This window comes from Salvelinus alpinus, chromosome 13 (assembly GCF_045679555.1).
Source record: "Salvelinus alpinus chromosome 13, SLU_Salpinus.1, whole genome shotgun sequence".
In the NCBI taxonomy this organism is placed as follows: Eukaryota; Metazoa; Chordata; class Actinopteri; order Salmoniformes; family Salmonidae; genus Salvelinus; species Salvelinus alpinus.
Window position 1 is genome coordinate 34,720,328 of NC_092098.1, and position 21,997 is coordinate 34,742,324.

Below are 21,997 nucleotides of genomic sequence, written 5' to 3' on the forward strand. Positions count from 1 at the left end.
ACCTGGCTCTCTGCCAGACCACTGACTAATTCCCCTCTCATTCAGCCCCACATCACAGTAGAACCTTCATTCAATTCACTGTTGATATCTAGTGGAAGCCGCAGGAAGTGCAAACAGATCCATATCCTACTGTGTTTTCAATAGGCGATGAGTTGAAAATCGACCAACCTCAGATTTCTCACTGCCTGGTTGGATTTCTTCTCAGGTTTTTGCCCGCCATATGAGTTCTGTTATACTCACAGACATAATTCAAACAGTTTTAGAAACTTCAGAGTGTTTTCTATCCAATACTAATCATAATATGCATATATTAGCAACTATGACTGAGGAGCAGGCCGTTTACTCTGGGCACCTCTGTGCAACCCAGCTCCTGCCCTGGAGCTGGGTTGGACGCCGTGCCTGGACTGGGCACCGGCGCAACGGAGGGCTCCGGCCATGGAGCTGGACTGAACGCCGTGCCTGGACTGGGCACTGGCGCAGAGGAAGGCTCCTGCCCTGGAGCTGGGTTGGACGCCGTGCCTGGACTGGGCACCGGCGCAACGGAGGGCTCCGGCCATGGAGCTTGGCTGGACGCCGTGCCTGGACTGAGCACCGGCGCAAAGGAAGGCTCCGGCCATGGAGCTGAACTGGACGCCGTGCCTGGACCTGCTACCGGCGCAGAGGAAGGCTCCTGCCCTGGAGCAGGACTGGACGCCTTGCCTGGATAACTTTAGACTAAATAACTTTTTTGCTCGCTTTGAGGACAATACAGTGCCACTGACACGGCCCGCTACCAAAACCTGCGGGCTCTCCTTCACTGCAGCCGAGGTGAGTAGAACATTTAAACGTGTTAACCCTCGCAAGGCTGCAGGCCCAGACGGCATTCCCAGCCGTGTCCTCAGAGCATGCGCAGACCAGCTGGCTGGTGTGTTTACGGACATATTCAATCAATCCTTATCCCAGTCTGCTGTTCCCACATGCTTCAAGAGGGCCACCATTGTTCCTGTTCCCAAGAAAGCTAAGGTAACTGAGCTAAACGACTACCGCCGCGTAGCACTCACTTCCGTCATCATGAAGTGCTTTGAGAGACTAGTCAAGGACCATATCACCTCCACCCTACCTGACACCCTAGACCCACTCCAATTTGCTTACCGCCCCAACAGGTCCACAGACGACGCAATCGCAACCACACTGCACACTGCCCTAACCCATCTGGACAAGAGGAATACCTGTATGAGAATGCTGTTCATCGACTACAGCTCAGCATTTAACACCATGGTAGGTAACAACATCTCCACCCCGCTGATCCTCAACACTGGGGCCCCACAAGGGTGCGTTCTGAGCCCTCTCCTGTACTCCCTGTTCACCCACGACTGCGTGGCCATGCACGCCTCCAACTCAATCATCAAGTTTGCGGACGACACTACAGTGGTAGGCTTGATTACCAACAACGACGAGACGGCCTACAGGGAGGAGGTGAGGGCCCTCGGAGTGTGGTGTCAGGAAAATAACCTCACACTCAACGTCAACAAAACAAAGGAGATGATTGTGGACTTCAGGAAACAGGAGAGGGAGCACCCCCCTATCCACATCGACGGGACAATAGTGGAGAAGGTGGAAAGTTTTAAGTTCCTCGGTGTACACATCACGGACAAACTGAATTGGTCCACCCACACAGACAGCGTTGTGAAGAAGGCGCAGCAGCGCCTCTTCAATCTCAGGAGGCTGAAGAAATTCGGCTTGTCACCAAAAGCACTCACAAACTTCTACAGATGCACAATCGAGAGCATCCTGTCGGGCTGTATCACCGCCTGGTACGGCAACTGCTCCGCCCACAACCGTAAGGCTCTCCAGAGGGTAGTGAGGTCTGCACAACGCATCACCGGGGGCAAACTACCTGCCCTCCAGGACACCTACACCACCCGATGTCACAGGAAGGCCATAAAGATCATCAAGGACAACAACCACCCGAGCCACTGCCTGTTCACCCCGCTATCATCCAGAAGGCGAGGTCAGTACAGGTGCATCAAAGCGGGGACCGAGAGACTGAAAAACAGCTTCTATCTCAAGGCCATCAGACTGTTAAACAGCCACCACTAACATTTAGTGGCCGCTGCCAACATACTGACCCAACTCCAGACACTTTAATAATGGGAATTGATGGAAATTATGTAAAAATGTATCACTAGCCACTTTAAACAATGGCACTTAATATTATGTTTACATATCCTACATTACTCATCTCATATCTCACATTTCGCTACACTCGCATTAACATCTGCTAACCATGTGTATGTGACAAATAAAATTGTATTTTATTTTATTTGGATGCTCCAGACCGTTGACCGTCGCTGGAGGTTCCGGACCGTTGACCGTCGCTGGAGGTTCCGGACCGTTGACCGTCGCTGGAGGTTCCGGACCGTTGACCGTCGCTGGAGGTCCCGGACCGTTGACCGTCGCTGGAGGTCCCGGACCGTTGACCGTCGCTGGAGGTTCCGGACCGTTGACCGTCGCTGGAGGTTCCGGACCGTTGACCGTCGCTGGAGGTTCCGGACCGTTGACCGTCGCTGGAGGTTCCGGACCGTGGACCGTCGCTGGAAGTTCCGAACCGTGGACCGTCGCTGGAGGTTCCGGACCGTGGACCGTCGCTGGAGGTTCCGGACCGTGGACCGTCGCTGGAGGTTCCGGACCGTGGACCGTCGCTGGAGGTTCCGGACCGTGGACCGTCGCTGGAGGTTCCGGACCGTGGACCGTCGCTGGAGGTTCCGGACCGTGGACCGTCGCTGGAGGTTCCGGACTGTGGACCGTCGCTGGAGGTTCCGGACTGTGAACCGTCGCTCGAAGCTCTGGACTGTGAACCGTCGCAGGAAGCTCTGGACTGTGAACCGTCGCCGGAAGCTCTGGACTGGGAACCGTCGCCGGAAGCTCTGGACTGTGAACTGTCGCCGGAAGCTCTGGACTGTGAACCGTTGCCTGAAGCTCTGGACTGTGAATGCGCACTGGAGGCCTAGTGCGTGGAGCCGGTACAGGTGGCACCGGACTGGTGACACGCACTTCAGGGCAAGTGCGGGGAGCTGGAACAGGTGGTACCGGACTGAGGAGACGCACTGGTGGCCTAGTGCGTGGAGCCGGCAAAGGTGGTACCGGACTGGTGACAAACACTTCAGGGCGAGTGCGGGGAGCTGACACAGGACTCACCAGACTGCTGACAGGCTCTTCAGGTTGGATGCCGTGCAGAACACACCTACATAACATTTCTCTCATCTCTCTCTCTCTCCCAACTTCTCCATCGCCTCCCTGACGGTCTCTGGCTCTTCCCGCGGCTCAGCCGCCAGCTCCCGGTGCCCCCCACCGAAAGAATCTTGGGGTTACTTTGGCAGCAGACTGACGCTCCTCATGACGAGTGCGAGGAACCAGCACAGGACATACCGGGCTGAGGAGGCGCACTGGAGATCTGGTGTGTGGAGCCAGCACAGATGGCACCGGACTGATGACCCGCTCTTCAGCCCGCCTGCGCTCCAGCCTACTCCTTGCTAACCCCTCTCGCCGGTATCCTTCCTCACATTGTTCCATCGACTCCCAGGCGGGCTCTGGCACTCTCCTCGGCTCGACCGGCCACCCCTCGTGCCCCCCCCCCAAAAAAATCTTGGGGTTTCTGTGACCGTGGTCCCCGGCGTTGTCACTGTCCTTCTATGCTCCTTGGCGACTCCCGCCAAGGAAGGGTCTCGTGTCCTCCCATGATTTCCTCCCATGTCAAAACACCTTCTCCTCCATGGCACGCTGCTTGGTCCTTGTTTGGTGGGATATTCTGTCACGATCGTCATAATGAGCGGACCAAGGCGCAGCATGAGTATAGTTCCACATATTTTTAATCCCCGTGAAACAAACAAAACAATAAAGAAACAACGAAACGTGAAGTCATGACGTGCACACAGGCAACTAAACACAAACAATATCCCACAAAACACAGGTGGGAAAATGGCTACCTACATATGATCCCCAATCAGAGGCCCCGATAAACAACTGCCTCTAATTGGGAACCATATTAGCACCAACATAGAAATAGACATACTAGAACACCACCTAGTCACGCCCTGACCTACTACACCATAGAGAACCAAGGGCTCTCTATGGTCAGGGCGTGACAATGGCTTTTGCGCCATCAGTACAGATACCAACACATCTTGACTGCCAAAGTCCATTTTATGTCACAAAGCTGTCCAGTACTTTAAAAATATCCTCTCCTGTTATCCTGGTTTCCAGTGGTTTGCAGAAGAGGATGTCTTCCTTAATTGACCCCCCATAAACGTAATGGACATATACCAGAAGCTGTGCCAGGCCCGCCACGTCTGTTGACTGATCCAGCTATAACGCATAGAATTCACTGGCAGGTATGCAAAGCAGTAATTATTTCAAAACATCTCCTGCCATGTCACTGATGCGTCGTGAAACAGTGTTGTTTGATGAAGACATTGTCTGTATAGTTCTTTTGGCTTTTTCCCCCAGCATTGTCCCAGCCAAATCCGCGGCGGCAGGAAGAATTAAGTCCTCCACAATAGTGTGGGGCTTGCCTGTCCTAGCCACTCAGTAGCTCACCATATAAGCCGCTTCTAGCTCCTTCTTATTAATGGTATCTGTTGCTGTTATACAGATTGTCACGCCCTGACCTTAGAGAGCCTTTTCATTTCTCCATTTGGTTAGGTCAGGGTGGGCATTCTAGTTTTTCTATTTCTTTGTTGGCCAGGTATGGTTCCCAATCAGAGGCAGCTGTCTATCGTTGTCTCTGATTGGGGATCATACTTAGGCAGCCTTTTTTCCACCTTTAGTTTGTGGGATCTTGTTTGTGTGTAGTTGCGTTCTGCACTGCATGTAGCTTCACGATCGGTTGTAGTTTATTGTTTTTTTCATGTTTATCAAATAAAATGATGTACGCTTACCACGATGCACCTTGGTCTGATTCTTCCATCAACGAACATGACACATGTCTTACTACTCAAAAGTCATCTTAATTTTGCTCAAAACACTCCTGTGGCTTATTTTTTCAAATTGGCATGTTTTGTTTCTAAATGTCTGCGCAAGAGTGAAGGTTTCATCGAGTTTTGAGATAGTACTTTTGCACATATAACACACAGTGGCTGAGGAAAGGCACTACTCCCAATATAAGTGAACCCCAAATCAATGTAGTTCTCAGCATATTTGCGCCTCTTCGATGGTTCAACGTCCCTGTCTGTTGTTTGGTACTTTCCCGGGTAAGGGGGCAGTAGCTCTTCGGCTGCTTCAGATTCACAACTGTTAGTGTCCAAGCTAGCTGGGCTAACAACAATTGTAGAATGACTGATGCTAGCATTGGATGTGCTCGTGGAAGCAGAACAACTTGTGTTGTCGACAGGTGCAGGTGTAGTACTGTTGGTAGTAGCGGGCCTTTTTTAAACCATTTATCAATTTTTGAGCAAACGGAATGAGCAGCAGCTATGTTTGGCTACATACGGACCGTTAGTGGAATTCCAACGAGAGAGTAACGGTTAATGTGATTGGACGTTAATTATTTGACTAGACTACCTGTATTTGACATTGTGTTGTTAATTCGCTTAACACTAGATGGTTTCATTTTATTTTAGGTAGTGAAAAACCTCACCCAAATGTATAGCCCTGTTGGAAAATATAAATGGACTGTTTGAGAATGTGAAGAAAAAATGTTTTTTTAAATGTTATTATTATTTTAGACTTTAAAAAAATGTGAATCACATTTTTATTTGGCGTACCCCCGACGGATTTGCTCGTACCCCATGAAGAGCACACTTCTCCAGCATGACTGTGGCCATCGAAGGGGAGTATTTGCCCACTGGAGTTGGTGACGACGCCGAACTGCAGTCAGGTCATGACCCTGGTGAGGACAACGAGCACGCAGATGAGCTTCCCTGAGACGGTTTCTGACAGTTTGTGCAGAAATTCTTTGGTTGTGCAAACCCACAGTTTCATCAGCTTTCCGGGTGGCTGGTTTCAGACGACCCCGCAGGGGGAAAAGACAGATGTTGAGGTCCTGGGCTGGCATGGTTACACGTGGTCTGTGCTTGTGAGGCCGGTTGGATGTACTTCTCTAAAATGGCTTATGGTAGAGAAATGAACATTCAATTCTCCGACAACAGCTCTTGTGGACATTCCTGCAGTCAGCATGCTAATTGCACGGTCCCTTCCTCAAAACTTGAGACATCTGTGGCATTGTGCTGTGTGACAAAACTGCACATTTTAGAGTGGCCTTTTATTGTCCCCAGCACAAGGTGCACCTGTGTAATGACCATGCTATTTAATCAGCTTCTTGATGTGCCACACCTGTCAGGATTATCATGGCAAAATTTGAGAGATATAAGCTTTTTGTGCTGATGGAACAATTCTGGGATATTTTATTTCAGCTCATAAAATATGGGACCAACACTTTACATGTTGTGTTCATATTTTTGTTCAGTATAGTTTCTACTTGACTATTGCTTTTCAAATCACCTACCAGTGCTATTTGCAGTTACTTTAAGGTAAATGTTGTAATTTTTCAGCCATTCCTGAACCTTCAACCAAAAAATCTACATATGGGCAGTACCAAAATATCTAATGATTCTGCCTCTTCACAGCAAAATTTGCAGAGCTGGGATGATTGTATCCCCCATATACGTAACATTCTATTGGTTGCAAGAATTTTGTATAATAATTTAAATTGAAAAACTAAGTTTTGAATCAGGTGTTGTTTTGTGTATCAGTTCATAAACCATGTGCCATGGAATCGGCACATCAAAAACTCTTCCCAACTATTTTACAACCGTTATGGCGCAGCTGTCCATTTTTTGGTCCTTAAATGGAACTGGTATACTTTTTTATTTATGTTACTTTTAATGTTAGATGTGGACTGGGTCTGGTTATTTTTGAGCTCATTTTGGTTTGATTACTTTGTATTAAAACATCACATGGTTCGAAATTAAAATATCTCTCGAATCATTCCTTCATTTTTACTTTTTACAATGAAGGTGAATTCATCAGCATTAATAAACAATCAGAGTTCATAGGGAAACCATGTCCAAGCCTATGCTAAGATGACTAATGCTGCGTCATCAATACACTTTTAATTGCCTTGTGGACTGGACTGCAAGACCAAGATGTTTAACATGCTGATTTATGATTTATTAGCAGTAATTGAAGATTCAGGACGAAGTAGCTCTCTACCAAAGTGCAGAGCTGACTTTTGGCCCAGGACATGAGTAGGGAACATGGGATTTGACGCGTTCCCTTGTGTGGAGGTCTATAGGGAGGAGGTCAGAAACCTGGCAGTGTGGTGCCAGGACAATAACCTCTCCCTCAATGTCAGCAAGACAAAGGAGCTGATCGTGGACGACAGGAAACAGAGGGCCGAGCACGTCCCCATTCACATTGACAGGGCTGTAGTGGAGTGGGTCGACAGCTTCATGTTCCTTGGTGTCCACATCACTAAGGATCAATCATGGTCCACATACATCAACACAGTCGTGAAGAGGGCACGGCAATGCCTTTTCCCCCTCAGGAGGCTGAAAAGATTTGGACAAAAGGCCCTCAGACCCTTAAGAAGTTCTACAGCTGCACCATTGACTAGCTGCATCACCACTCGGTATGGCAACTGCTTAGCATCCGACCGCAAGGCACAACAGAGGATAGTGCGTACGGCCCAATACATCACTGGGGCCGAGCTCCTTGCCATCCAGGACCTCTATACCAGGCAGTGTCAGAGGAAGGCCCTAGAAATTTTCAAAGACTCCAGCCACCCAATTCATAGACTGTTCTCTCTGCTACCATAAGGCAAGTGCTACCGATGCACCAAGTCTGGAACCAACAGCACCCTGAACAGCTTTTACCCCCAAGCCATAAGACTGCTAAATAGTTAGTCTGGGTAGCTATTTGGTTAACTATTTAACTATCTGCATTGACCCTTTTTGCACAAACTTTTTTGACTCATCACATACACTACTGCTACTGTTTATTATCTATCCTGTTGTCTAGTCACTTTATTCCTAGTTATATGTACATATCTACCTCAATTGCCTTGTACCCCTGCACATGGACTTGGTACTGATACCCCGTGTATATAGCCAAGGTATCATTACTCATTGTGTATTTATTACTTTAGTTATTACATGTTTTACTTTTCTATTATTTCTATATTTCTTTCTCACTGCACTGTTGGGAAGGGACATTTTACTGTTAGTCTTTAACTGTTGTTTATGAAGCATGTGACAAATACATTTGATTTGATTTGAAATGCCCTACATTTAATCAAGATTACATTGCGGTCAAGACAGGGCTGCATAAATGGGAATTAGACCTAACAGTTGTGTTTCTTAACATTGGTCTTGCGGACCATTGTGTACGTCGGATTTAGCTACTGCATAGCATTAATGGAAATATGTTAATGCTATAAATATACTGTCAGATCAGATGCACACACAGATGCATACTATATCTTTAGCAGTTTGCGAGTTAGATTTGTTCAAACAGATTTTGACCATTTAATTATGTCTTGTCAATGAGAATAATTGATTGAAGTAAAATACACAGTGTGTCCCTCATTTGTCAATGCAGGTCAGGCTCTCCAGAAAACATAACCCATGTCTAGTGGTTCATTCCATGACCTTCATCACTTGAGCAGAATTCCCCTATGTGCACATGCTCATAATGATGAAATGACCACAACAATTCTGGAGTTTAGGGGGGAGATGATGGGGTGGGATGCATAACAGTTGATAGAACAGGGCAGCTGAAAAGTTCATTCACGTCTATGACAAGGCCATTGGTGTTCCACAGGGTTCTGTTCTGGGCCCCACTGGATTTGCCCAGTACTCCACAACAACTACTCCCTTGCGATTGATCTCTATGAACTCTGGCCTGGTAGATGCTGACCTTTGACCTCTAGGTTGTACACCTGCTCTAAAACACAGCAAAACAGGTGTGGGGGTCAGTTAGTTTTGCAGCCACTGACAGTCTGTCTGGGTTACAACTCCAATACCCTATTACCTGTCAGACCTTTGCTAGGTACATATCCAAACTTACTAACATATACATTTTCAACTCGCAGTTGCTCTAACATAATATTGTAAATATGTCTGGTGTTTGTTTTTGATATATTTCACATTATCCACCCTGTTGACCATTCATTCAACTCAACAGATGGCGCAACATTTTTAACAAGCAATTATTTCTCACATCATGTTTGATCGGAAGTTAATCCCTCTATCCTCTAACTCGATCAGGAGTACAGACATCCTGCTTTGAGGAACCATTAGTGGTCTTATATCCCAACAACACCACAGAACAACAATACCCAACATTTGACGCATCCCTGAGGGACTGTGTCAGACGAGCTAGTAACGCTCATTGTCATGCTCAGTGGGTCAACCCTCATGCCCCCAGCCCAGAATGTAGCCATTATTCAGTTGAAAGTCCTGATAGACCTTGTGTGCTTTCTCATGATAGACCCATTCACCCTAAGTTCAACCCAGCTGACTCCCTCAGAGTGATAGGCAGGGGCCATTGTCTAGTGAGCAGCCGAAGCCATGACGCGCTAACCGCTATCCGCAAACTCTGCCTTGGGTTCCCTCCAGGGAGAGACTTTCCCTCTGTCTCCCAAGCCAAGACTGTTCCCTCGGGCACCACACATCCCTGGCTGAGCTGAAGGTATCATAAATAAAGGGTCAGGGGAGCAGGAGAACAGTAAAACTCCCCCCCTCGTTTCCATTCCTCCCCATAGGCCACTGGGGCCATTGTAAATCAGGGAGAAACCCGAGCCGAGGGGGAAAAGAAAGGCAAAGCGACATTAAAGTGGGAACCAGGCCCCAGAAGCAAGACCTGATGTAATGATTAAAAGGACAGGGGGAAGGACATGGGGAGTGTGGGAGACAAAGGCAGGAAAGGACAAGGATTAAGAGGGAGAGAGAGAGGGATACATACATGTGCACGCACACACACAGACCTGACAGCCTCAGCTGGGGGTAGGTTTAGCTATGACAACACTAGCACAAAAATATGGGGAGAAAGTCTAATGAACAGGTGATCTTTTTGATTTCCCCCTGTTGCAGAGGGAAACACAAAGTCATTTGCAGGGGCTTTCTGACTATGTGCCATTTCATAGCAACCCCTTACTGTACCTACCCCCACCCACCAACATCCTTGTATTCACAGGAATAAAGGCCCCTCGCTCTCCTGCAGTACAATGACAGAAAATATGTATACGAGAGGTGAGATGTGAGGTGAAACAGTGATGAGGAATGCTCGGCTATTCTTTTGTGCGTGTGTGACTTATTGGACTCTCCCTCTCCCTCGCTAAGGGATTGTCATACCCTCCACGCACAATTAGCAGTTACACACAACACTACTGCATGTGTGTGTGTGTGTAAAAACACCAGCCTACAACATAATTGGCCCAACCGTACCCAGGCATCCCCTGGTACGTTGTTATCCTAAAACCCTGTTGGACTGGTACAGTATATATACAGTGCATTTGGAAAGTATTCAGATCCCTTGACTTTTTCCACATTTTGTTACGTTACAGCCTTATTCTAAAATGGATTTAAAAAAAAATAATCCTCAGCATTCTGCATACAAAAAAAAACATTGGCAAAGTGGAAACAGATTTTTAGAAATTATTGCAAATGTATTAAAGCTTCAAAACAGAAATACCTTATTTGCATAAGTATTCAGACCCTTCGCTATGAGACTCGAAATTAAGCTCAGGTGTATCCTGTTTCCATTGATCATCTTTGAGATGTTTCTGCAACTTGACTGGAGTCCACCTGTGATAAATTCAATTGATTGGACATGATTTGGAAAGGCACACACCTGTCTATATAAGGTCTCACAGTTGAAAGTGCATGTCGGAGCAAAAACCGAGCCATGAGGTTGAAGGAATTGTCCGTAGTGCCCCGAGACAGGATTGTGACAAGGCACAGATCTGTGGAAGGGTGCCAAAACAGTTCTGCAGCATTAAAGGTCCCCAAGAACACAGTGGCGTTTGGAACCACAAGACTCTTCCTAAAGCTGGCCGCCCGGCCAAACTGACCAATCTGGGGAGAAGGGCCTTTGTCAGGGAGGTGACCAATAACCTGATGGTCACTCTGACAGAGCTCTAGAATTCCTCTGTGGAGATGGGTGAACCTTCCAGAAGGACAACCATCTCTGCAGCACTCCATCAATCAGCCCTTTATCGTAGAGTAGCCAGACGGAAGTCACTCCTCAGTAAAAGGTACATGACAGCCTGCTTGGAGTTTGCCAAAAGGCACCTAAAGACTCTCTGGTCTAATGAAACAAAGATTGAACACACACACCTAAAGACTCACGTCTGGAGGAAACCTGGCACCACCCCTATTGTGAAGCATGGTGGTGGCAGCATCATGCTGTTGGATGTTTTTCAGTGGCAGGGACTGGGAGACTAGTCAGGATCAAGGGAAAGATGAACAGAGCCAAGCATAGCAAGATCCTTGATGAAAACCTGCTCCAGAGTGCTCAGGACCTCAGACTGTGGCGAAGTATCACCTTCCTACAGGAAAACGACCCTAAGCACACAACCAAGACAACACAGTAGTGGCTTCGGGACAAGTCTCTGAATGTCCTTGAGTGGCCCAGCCAGAGCCCGGACTTGAACCCGATCGAACATCTCTGGAAAGACCTGAAAATAGCTGTGCAGCAACGCTCCCCATCCAACCTTACAGAACTTGAGAGGATCTGCAGAGAAGAATGGGAGAAACTCCCCAAATACAGGTGTGCCAAGTTTCTAGCGTCATACCCAAGAAATCTCGATGCTGTATTCGCTGCCAAAGGTGCTTCAACAAAGTACTGATTAAAGGGTCTGAATACTTAAGTGATATTTAAGTTTGTTTTAAATGTAAATTAGCAAAAATTCTAAAAAACCTGTTCTTGCTTTATCATTATAGGGTATTGTGTGTAGGTTGATGAGGAGAAAAATCAAAATGTGATACATTTTAGAATAAATCTGTAATGTAACAAAATGTGAAAAAAGTCAAGGTGTCTGAATACTTTCCGAAGGCACTGTATATAGCCTAACCTCTCCTCTCACGTTGTTAATCCATTCTGCCATGGCAGTTTTACTTAGTAGTAGCTTACTTTGCTCTCACTCTCTCTCTGTGACATTGTTTACCGTCTCTATGATGGTCTCACACACCACTAAACAAGCTTTTGCTACGTTTTGTCCTCCACCCCGGAACAATTCTTACTCGCTCACCCATCATCTCACTCATCATCTCACATTTTCCCCCTGAGCGGTTGAAGGGGTATGTTGACAGCCTCAAAAAGAGGTAAGGAGGAGAAACTGTCGTGTTGCTTTCAGAAGACTTGCCACATTCCTACACCTGACATTCAAGTAGAGGGAATGCACTGAGATACCTTTGAAGAATATAGTAGCATAGTTGGCTAGAAATTATATTCAATTCAATACATAAACCTTGAATGAAAGGGTATTCCCTGTTTGTGCCAAACCCTTTTCAGTGTCCTGTTAAAGATTTTACAATCTCAACATTCATGAATAGCCTGATAGAACCAGCCTGATCACTGTGTTCACCATAGCCTCCATAAGGGTAATTTACAAAAGCAATTTATTGCTAAACCAACGGTTTCAAACTATGGTTTGAAATTCCCAGTAATAAAGCCAATGCCAAAAAAAAGGACACTTTAAACAAAAAAAGTGTCCTTTTTTCACTTTCGACAAAGCAAGGTACCCCTCCACTTGTTTGGGTAAACAGCTGAGGGATGGTGCTGTAGATATGTAACCACTTTTAGATGCATAGATACTGTATGTAGAGTTATGGATGCAAGAACTTTCCATCCATGAGACCAAAATTATAGTTTCAAACATGATTTAAAGTTATACAGTGTTGGTTCACAATGACATTATTTATAAACCATGGAGTAAAAGCAGCTTATATTTTGGGTTCTGACAGGGTACAACAGTTGAACTAAGTTCACAAGGCATTTCTATGTTAAATTCTTCCAGAATCAATGGCTATACTGTATAGCCTATCATTAATCATTAACCTTGCTATCTTTCTGGAAGTGTTTAAATGACAAAAGTTTAGAGGGAATTGGAGATAAATGAACAGCTATTCCAGTTGATAAAAGCACTAATTAACTCCTCTTGAGTTGCCTATTGAGTCTGAACAAACTTTTTTTGTATTGAAAAGAAAAAAACTGGGTAAGTTTTAATTTAATGCTGAATCACAAAGGCCAGGGCTCTGTGCTGTGCCTGATTCATTTAAAAAACACTTTTATACAAACAGTATCTAAGAATCATGCAGAGAACAGCTTTGCAGTGATTTACTACTGAGAGTGAAATAGTTTGGTTTCTATATACGGTTATATACTGTTTTCAATAAACTTTCAAATTCTCCTGGCAAACACGATGAAGGAATTCACGAGGACACTCATTCGTTCACACAAATTCCCAAGCATAACTTGTTTTTGTTTATGATACAGATCTTCACAAGAAATATCAATGGACAATTTGCATTATTGAGCGTGGCTGAAGTAATAACCGGAATAACCAACATTAGCTCTCTTTCTGCGTGCGTTAAGAAATGAAAGGGGCTAAATTCATTGTGGGAGGATGCAGCCTCGGTTGCTCGCTTCCAACAATCAGAGCCCAAAACATTCAATTGCCAGATCTGCGTGCAGATAATTACTCGCCAAGTGATTGTGATGAACACCAGTGTGTGGGGATGAGTCATGGCTATATGTCATTTCCACTCCGATTTCAGCCTCTTACTGACTGTCTACGTCCCAAATTGCACTCTGTTCCCTATTTAGTGCAATACTTTTGATCAGGGCTAATAGCGCTCTGGTCAAAAGTAGTGCACTACAGTATGTAGGGAATAGGGTATACATGATTGAAAATACTTGTATTAGGTGCAGGCATTAGATAAATAGGTGTTGTATGTTATTCTTTGGTGATACTCATATATACATAACATTGTGGAACATTGACATTATTGCTACATTACATATGTGTTGTGGTGACAGAGAGAAGAATACTCCATATCACTGCTATTAAAAAAAGGCTACATTGAGCACCAGCATGCTTTCCTATAGCCTATAGCCCTGTTAAAGGTCTTGAAAGGGCCAACCATCTTGAATGGCTGTGCCCGAATCGCACCCGACATCCCATAATCAGAAGCCTAGGAAACCAGGGCAGCCTGTTAACACTGGGAGAGAATCAAAATCAAGTCAGGGCCTCAGTGTAGCAGTCAGACAAAACACAGGCAGCTTTGTGGGAGCAGCTTTCCCCCATCACTGTTAGGATAGTGTGGGGCTATAATTGCTGTCATCTCGCCTTTCGGAGCCCAGGCACAGACTGTGGGAATTGGAAGAGTCATTTAATCTCCAGGGAAACAAAATGATGGGAGCTCCAATTTGGCCAGCAGAAGTTGAGGGAGGGAAAGAGGGGATGTGGAGCGCGTCATTGGAGCCTAGGACCTGCACACAGTCTGGGGCCAAATTACTGACCATGCAGGCGCTTGCTTAGGCCCTCCTACCCTCTGCGACTGTGGAACCAGGCAAGGCGTCCATCTTGAGATAAACTGACATTCAGGCTCGACCATCACTGACGTCAACCACAATATAATCAACAAATACTTCCTGTAATATCTGAGGGATATGCACATCTTGAATGGTCTGCTCAGTCATGTACAATCACAAATTAACCAACGCTGTGTTTGCATGCCAAAATGAATCCTTCATTATACAATTAGCGGCTGAAACCAGTTTAATTTCTGCCCTTTTAATGGTTAAATCCCATTGGATCCCATTGAAAGACAAAGAGTTAATGTCGCCTTTGGCTCTCAGGTCATCTGCCATGTCATAATTTGGGTGGCAAACAGAAGGCTGGGGTCTCAGCACCTTTTCTATACACCAATTTCCTTCCTATTCACAGGGAGCACGGGAGAACAGAGGGACGTTCTCGCTTCACAGCCCAACAATTAACATTGGGGCCTCACAAAAAAGGCCCAAAGAGAGAGCGAGAGAAGGAGAGAGAGAGAAAGAAAGAGAAAGAGAGAGAGAGACCAAATCAAGAGAAACAGGAAATTGGGCACCCCCAGAATAGCATCCCTTGCTTTCTCTTATTCTCTACCTCTCCTTTTCTCTCCCTCCCTTAGGGTGGTTGGGTAGCAGCCAATCTAATTGAAAGGCAGATCAATGAAGAGATATATTGTCATTTTCCAGCGCCACCCTCTTAATCAATTAATCTATAATAGAATCCAAGGAGCCCCTTAAAGGGCCAGCGGCTCCATTAACAGGTGCCGACAGATATGGGCTTGATTATTAGAGACGGAATAGTGAGAAACAGAGAGTAACAGATTTGCACAGGATTCATTTCAAGAAATTTCCATACATTACATGGAAATATGTGACTTACAAAACAATACTCTTTGTGAGTTATTTTCGTCTTTTACAATGTCCGGTCAATCAGATAATGCACTGAAGAAAAATGACTGGGATTGGTTAATGGCAACATACAGTAGAGGCTTGCTGTACTATATGTTGCTGACGTTATCTTAATGCACTTGCAATTTTGTGTTTCCAAGCCATTTAGAGTAGTGCGGTGGCTAAAAGAACCACATAATAGACTTCCCATTATGATCTGGAATGCCAGTAGTTTAAAGCTACTTTAAAATAAGAGTCATAAAGCGACAACTCACTGGCACAATAAAATGTGTGTTTGTGAGGAAGAATGGATAAATCAAGGCAACAGCTGGGCGAGTGTCAACTTCCGACCAGGGATCTGTACCTTAAAGGCACTGTGCTCTCTGAGGAACCACAGTTCAAATATAACTACACCCCAAAGATATTGGGTGGGTTAATGAAACGAATGGGCCCCGTGTTCGGCAATTATATGCTTTGTAAATAAGGGAATACTTAAAAATGTGTATAAATGCTTTGGAAAGCTATTATCAAAATCTTCACAGAGAGATGCTAACTTTTTTACCTCAGAAATGTTGAATAGATGTGCAGTTACCACCTAAAATACAGGTTATTAAGTGTATGTGTGCTTTTGTCCTAAACCACACCAATGTAGGCTCAATTAAAACCTGCATTGTAGTATTTATGCAGTAGCAGTAGCATTTGGACATACCTTTTCCCAGAAGTAAGATAAAATACATTAACAGTTTTTTGGTGCTATAAAAACAGCTGGAAGACTCCCCTCACAGGCAAAAGCTTCCAGTTTTCAATATATGACAGGTCGCTAGCATGAAGCGATGGTGTAAACAAAACATTTGTTTTATTCATTTTACCCTTGCTGTCACGCCCTGGCCTTAGTATTCTTTGTTTTCTTTATTATTTTAGTTAGGTCAGGGTGTGACATGGGGAATGTATGTGTTTTTGGATTGTCTAGGGATTTGTATGTTAAATGGGTCAGCGTCTTGTCTAGGTGTTTGTATGTCTATGGCTGCCTAGATTGGTTCTCAATTAGAGGCAGCTGTGGTTCATTGTCTCTGATTGAGAGCCATATTTAAGGCAGCCATAGGCATTGGGTTTTGTGGGTAATTGTCTATGTAGAACGTTTGTAGCTTTTGTATTGCACTTACGTTTGTAGCTTCACGGTTGTTTTGTTTCGTTTTGTTATAAGTGTTCGTTTCGTGTTTCTCTCGTCTCTAAATAAAAGAGAATGTATTTTTCACACGCTGCGCCTTGGTCCACTCCTTATCCTCAAGGCGATCGTGACACTTGCAGAGTCATGTAGTAAACACATAAATAAAATGGCAGGTAATTTGGAAAACGAAACACTGAAGAGTGGCTCATGACATTTGCATATAATATACTTAACTCAATGGCCTTAACATAATTTCCAGCAAACGTTTAGAGCAGTTTGTGAAATGCAGTCAAGTACTATTCAGAGGCAGCGTTTTTGATCAGTCTCCATGGCAATCACAGTTTGATTTCTCTGCAATATGTGTGGATACTTGAGTTGTTGTATAGCAGCGAAAAATAATGAAATGGCAAGGCTTGGCAGAGGCAGATATGCAGTATATACAACAATGAGGCCCCATGAGTCAACGGGTGTATAAGAGGCGAAGTCAGGTGCAGGAGAGTAGCATGAGGTAAACAGGCACACTTTTATTTTAGTTTCAAAACGAGAGCACTACATAAATCAAATGTGCTCAAAACATGGAACATAACAAAAGTAAAGCGCATAATAAGACACCACAATAACATGAAACAATTACACACAAAACATGATGGGAAATAGAGGGTTAAATACAAGTAGATTGATTGGGGAAATGAAAACCAGGTGTGTATGGAAACAAGACAAGACAAATGGATATATGAAAAATGGAGCGGCGATGGCTAGAAAGCCGGTGACGTTGATCGCCGAACGCCGCCTGAACAAGGAGAGGAGCCAACTTCGGCGGCAGTCGTGACACTTTGTGAAAGGGTGAACATTTACAAGCTAAAAAGACACAGCTCAAATTAAGATGAAATAGATTGTGCAACAGAACTTCAATAATTTGAATAATTCTGTATTATTGCTGTGTCATGCAAAACAACTATTTTCCACATTCCACATAACATGTGATCTTGCTTTGGAGTGCCACAACCAAGGGGCTATATGCTCAACAGACTTGCTTGGCCCAAGTCCAATTGGAGCTGTCAGCTTTAATGGTGAGTGGTTGATCTGGGGCAATAAATCATGATACACTGGCACATGCTGAAACCCAGTCCACAGTCATTGGATTAATTAGCCATATTAGACATATTGTCACTTCTGAGCCGGGCCATGTGATGGTCATGTGTGTTGTGTGATGTTCTGGGGGTTGTATGTATGGTTCATGTATACGGTTCCAAGTTGTTGTTGACGCTGTCTGTCTTTCCAGCAATCATTATGCATGGCTAACCGTGTTGCGCAAAGCAATTAAGGTTAGTTAAGCTATTTGCATTCTGATCACAGTTCACAATATTCTGAGAAGATCTTTTCCGGTTTACTCTTTCAAGGCTAGAATGAACTTTCAACCAGATCTCAGGGCAATTCGTAGGATTTGGTATGTATGACATATATGTTAGGTTAGGATACATTATGAATGGAATAGTGGTTGTACAATATCATACGAATTGGATGACGTAACGTATCATACATCTTGGAGGATGTATAGTATTATACGTCTTTCTCTGTTGCCTCTTAACAACAAGGGAGAATTACTGGGAGAATTGGTGGTTAGGAGAACTAACGACAAAGGTTAGGAGGATTTCCGTAAAAAGGAGAATTTACATAAAAGGTTAGGAGAATTTACGTAAAAGGTTAGGAGAATGCTAATGACGAAAAGAAAGGAGGGGGGAGAGAGAGAGAACCCCCAAAGGCTTCACGTCATATATTCCAAAAAGGTCATGCTCATCCGTTTTAGCATTTGTAATCCACAATGATAATTTACTTCAAACAGCAAGGCGTGACAAATGAAGCAGAGGCACAGCAATAGAAAGATCACCCGCTAAAAACTGAAGTACCTCTAGGGCCGAGACACAGCATCCAACCATGTTGATAAGCTGTCAGCCATAATACCACATCTAATGCCGGATAATTCATCTAAATTCATTGACTGCACCATTTATTTGACAGCTTGGCCAAATGTTTGATGGGGGTCCCAAACTAGCGGCATCCGTCACAGATGAGCTAAAATGTATTTAGGGACTGCATCATCATGTTTTATTCAATTACGCACTGGAGCTCAATGAATCAGTTTTTGCAATTAAGTTAAACATGCACATGCATGAAACATGAGGGCGATATCAAGGGTATTCAAAGTTAGGGTTGCTTTCCTTGGTTTTGTTGTGCTTTAGGAGAAGGATGCATTTCAAGCTAAATGTTGTTAGATTGTGTAGATTGTGTTTGAATGTATGGATTTGTAAGTTAGGAATTTACAACAGAAACACTTTTTTTGAGAAATCTACAATGGTGGCCTACACCAGAATACCAAGGAATCCTGATAACATCAGAGTCCCTATGCACAGGCAGATCAGTAAATGCCATCTCCAGAAGCATTTCCATGAATGTCAAGCACCGCGTTTACTTGGGTATTTTGCAATAAGTCATATTTATTTGGCCAAGCGGCACTCTATCAAATCACTCCGTATTATTGCCACCACGGGACTTGATGGGTCCTACTATGTCCTGCTCTGTCGAGTCTTATACTCTGCAGTTTCCCCCTGTACAAGCACATGTAATATTGCCTTTCGCATTCCATCAAGTCAAGACACAGCCCTCGTTCAGATAGGTATAGTGACATTTTCTCAGCACGGTAGGGTTTGTTAAGATTCTTAAATGGTCTATTTTATTCCCTGCTCTGTGTAAATAACATCATATCGGCCTAATGCCTACTCAATGTGATTGTGAAGCCTGGTGTGTGTCTTTTCATATAAGGCATATGATACGTTTACATTTTAATTAATTCCATGATCACTTGATTGATGCCAGTATCTCAAGGTAAATGTTATGGCAGGCTAAATTAAATGCATTTGTTGAATAATGTATGCATTTTCATGTGAATATTTTGAATCAACATACCCCATAGAGATAGAAAACTATGATTATAGGCCTAGCATTCTGAAAGCATCTTATTTGAACCCTCTAACTGGCAATACAAAATCTCCCTACTACCTTATTAATTAACACAAATTGTTCGACTGATATATGACATTCATAAAATTTCTAGTGAAAATATTATCCTGACACTAACTGACCTATTTTTTGTGAAATTAGTTGAGACCAGTACATTCTACTGATCTGTAGACCATATTTTAAAGGTGCAATATGCAGAAATCACTCTGCCATTTCTTGGTTGCTAAAATTTGAATAGTTCACCTAATTTCAGTTTGTGACAAAACAAGCAGTCATTGTGTAGAGAATCATTGTACCATCTAAACCCTTGTATTATTAGCTGTTTGAAGCTGGTATACAAAACTGAAAGTAAAAGACTCAGAAAATGTAGAACGGGAAGCATAGAAATAGTGCACATAGAACATATATACAGCTTCTTAGACTTGCTTTCAAGTCTGGTTGGGTCATGGAAAAGTTAAGCGTTTTTATTTCCCATACCTGATTGATTTGTATGCACTGAATTTACTTATACAACTATTAGGTCTATTTATTGAAACATGTATTTTTTTATATATATTTAGATTGAAGTAAAGGCATTGGCGTAATTATACCTACAGTCTCGAAATGCGCAACATGGTGTGTGCAATTTGTGTGTAATTTTGGTCAGTTCTAAGAAAGTTATGCAAAATATTTATTCACTGTCTCTTTAAGTGTTCACTGTTTCGACTACTATACACAGGAGCTAGGGGGTGGGCTTTAGCCACGAGAGCGTTTTGCCGATAACAGGACTTGTAATTCTGTTCGTTCAAGAGTGAGGAGGAAATGGGAGACACAGAGAAAGGATGAAAGTCTCTATCAAGAATTAAACTGCACATAATCTATCAGAAGAATACCTTTTTGATGAGGAAGTTGACTCTCAATACAGAGGGACGGAGTAATGAAAAAATCCCATCAACAATACGGTGACAGTGGCAGAGAAAACTAAGAAAATAGCGCATATTCTAGTGCCGACCATATCCAGAAGCGTAATTTTGCCATCCTTCCGTGCCTGTTGCAGGACATTATCAGAGGAATAGATGATATAAGTAGAAGCCGAAAGGAACGAATTCTTCAGAATGTCTTATGTAGGCTTTTTTAATCAGTTGTAATGCTGCGAGTGATTAGGTGGTGGAAATTGTCCGAAAATGTGGGGCTGACTTTCCAAAGTTGTCGGATGCCACTTCTGTAGATTTGACCGACCATACCCACATTTGGATAATTTAGATTTTTTGTGGGGATACCTTTGAAGACAACTTTATCATACACCAGAGGGTAATGGAGTTTCGCCTCACTTTGGATACCCTATTGGTTTTTATTGCGCTTATTGGTTTGGTTTTTGGTAAGTTCAATGCATGATACAATTATCCTATTTCTTATATTTTATGCTCAATGTGTTTGACTATAAATTTGTTATCCGTTGTGATGAATTTGTTTTTGGTGACACTCTCGGTGTATTAACCAATGAAATGAGATGTGGGGATTATTTTTGCGCGCAAGGCTTCTGTGACAGACCAGCATTCATTTACACTAATCTCGGTATAGGCCTAGTCAAAAAATATTATGGAGTGATCTTGAATAAGAAGATAATATGACAAATTGGTGTATTTTGCTCAAAACATTGACAATTGAGAAAGTTGATTACGACATTATAAACAATGCCCTTAGATGCGCATCCGTAATCCATCCGTTTCTCAGCTAAACGCAGACTACTGGCTGTACCTATAAATGAGGAAAATATATCCCTGTACCTTTTTAAATGAGGAAAAGATATCCGTGAGGGGAGAAATGTTTAAGCTATGAGGCCACCTTGACAACGCTTGAGCAATCACAGAAATAACTATTCAGTGATGCCACTGGGTTGGACACCACTTAAATTATGCAAACGAGTTTATGAGAGGAAAAATGGATGGCATGGGGACCTTGGCAACATGTTGACCTCTGTTGCGACTGTGTCTTAAAGATCTATATTCTTGAATAACTAATGAGAGGAGAAAGGGACAGAATTGGAACAGCTGCATGTTACAGTTGTGAGTAATAAAGATGGATACAGTATGTCCCAATGACAGTATCATTTCTTATTTGAAGTTTCACTGAGTTTTGTAACAGAAGGTGGATTGTTCTCAAGGGAAACTCAGCCTGTTGATTAATACAACGAAGTTACCATAGCTCGCTATCCCCATTGCATGTCGTATGGCCACTGGGAGGATTCCCGGTCGTATGCTGGTGCCGATTTAACAGGACTGGGATTTAGTCATTTCCCGACAGCATGGTGTCTGGGACCCTGCCCTATACTGCTGAGCTGGCTTTTACGAGGCTGTAAACATAGGCTATGAACCCAGACCGTGACAACATCTGGGAAAGCACTCCTTCAATGAC

At 43.9% G+C, this 21,997-nt stretch overlaps 1 protein-coding gene across 2 annotated transcripts in view; it reads left to right on the top strand.

The window, feature by feature from the left end:
- Positions 1-21,997, top strand: part of LOC139537573 (roundabout homolog 3-like) — a 265,454-nt gene that overhangs the window by 81,604 nt on the left and 161,853 nt on the right. The window contains exon 1 of one of the 2 annotated variants that reach the window (XM_071339043.1): positions 20,374-20,960. The exons of the other annotated variant lie outside the window; for it this stretch is intronic. Within the exon in view, the coding sequence (XP_071195144.1) occupies positions 20,897-20,960 (64 nt within the window). The 5' untranslated portion in view covers positions 20,374-20,896. Of the gene's footprint in view, positions 1-20,373; positions 20,961-21,997 lie in introns of those variants that run through there. 2 annotated transcript variants of the gene reach the window in all.